We start from the raw sequence: 537 nt of genomic DNA, 5'->3' as shown, positions 1-537 counted from the left end.
GGATTGACGCGCTGGAAGGTTTCTGTATTCTGATAGACATTCACCCAGTTGCGAATGGCCCGTTCCGACTTGTTGAAGATACGCGCACGGTGTTTCTTCGAGTAGCCAAACTTGTAGTACGCGTACAAGCAATGGTACACCGTGTTGGCGTGAGCATGCTGCCGCGTAGCAACCTCCTTCATGATCTGTTGCGCACTGCGCACTGTCATTTCAACTTCAACGTGTATCTAGCATCTCATTGGATAATAAAAATATCCTACTTAATTTTGGCCTCTAACAACGCCGTTCGCTTCGCGCCTTTCTCCGAATTGCCCCGCTTCGGCAAATTTGGGCGGAATTGACAATATTGCGGTTAGTTTGCGGCCTCACTTGCTCAAATCCGACACTTTGGCGCCGAGCAACACTTCAAAATCTGCTCAGATCAGGTCACACAAGGCGCGAAAAAGATAGGTGAAATAAGTATTGCCATCGATTTCATCGTTCTACTGTTGTTTAACGTGTCGCACTTATTTTGTATAGCTACAGGAGGGTCTAACG

At 47.3% G+C, this 537-nt stretch overlaps 1 protein-coding gene across 1 annotated transcript; it reads right to left on the bottom strand.

Annotated features, from left to right (window-relative positions):
• Positions 1–40: 40 nt before the first annotated feature.
• Positions 41–157, bottom strand: PPTG_24777 (hypothetical protein; the record flags this gene model as incomplete). The annotated part of the gene is made up of 1 exon (XM_008918495.1): positions 41–157. One exon carries the CDS (start codon positions 155–157, stop codon positions 41–43), a length of 117 nt encoding a protein of 38 aa, XP_008916743.1.
• Positions 158–537: the final 380 nt, after the last annotated feature.

This window comes from Phytophthora parasitica, assembly GCF_000247585.1.
Source record: "Phytophthora parasitica INRA-310 unplaced genomic scaffold supercont2.218, whole genome shotgun sequence".
Taxonomy (NCBI): domain Eukaryota; phylum Oomycota; class Peronosporomycetes; order Peronosporales; family Peronosporaceae; genus Phytophthora; species Phytophthora nicotianae.
The sequence above is the reverse complement of the archived record's forward strand: the minus strand, read 5'-3'. Positions and strand labels throughout refer to the sequence as shown.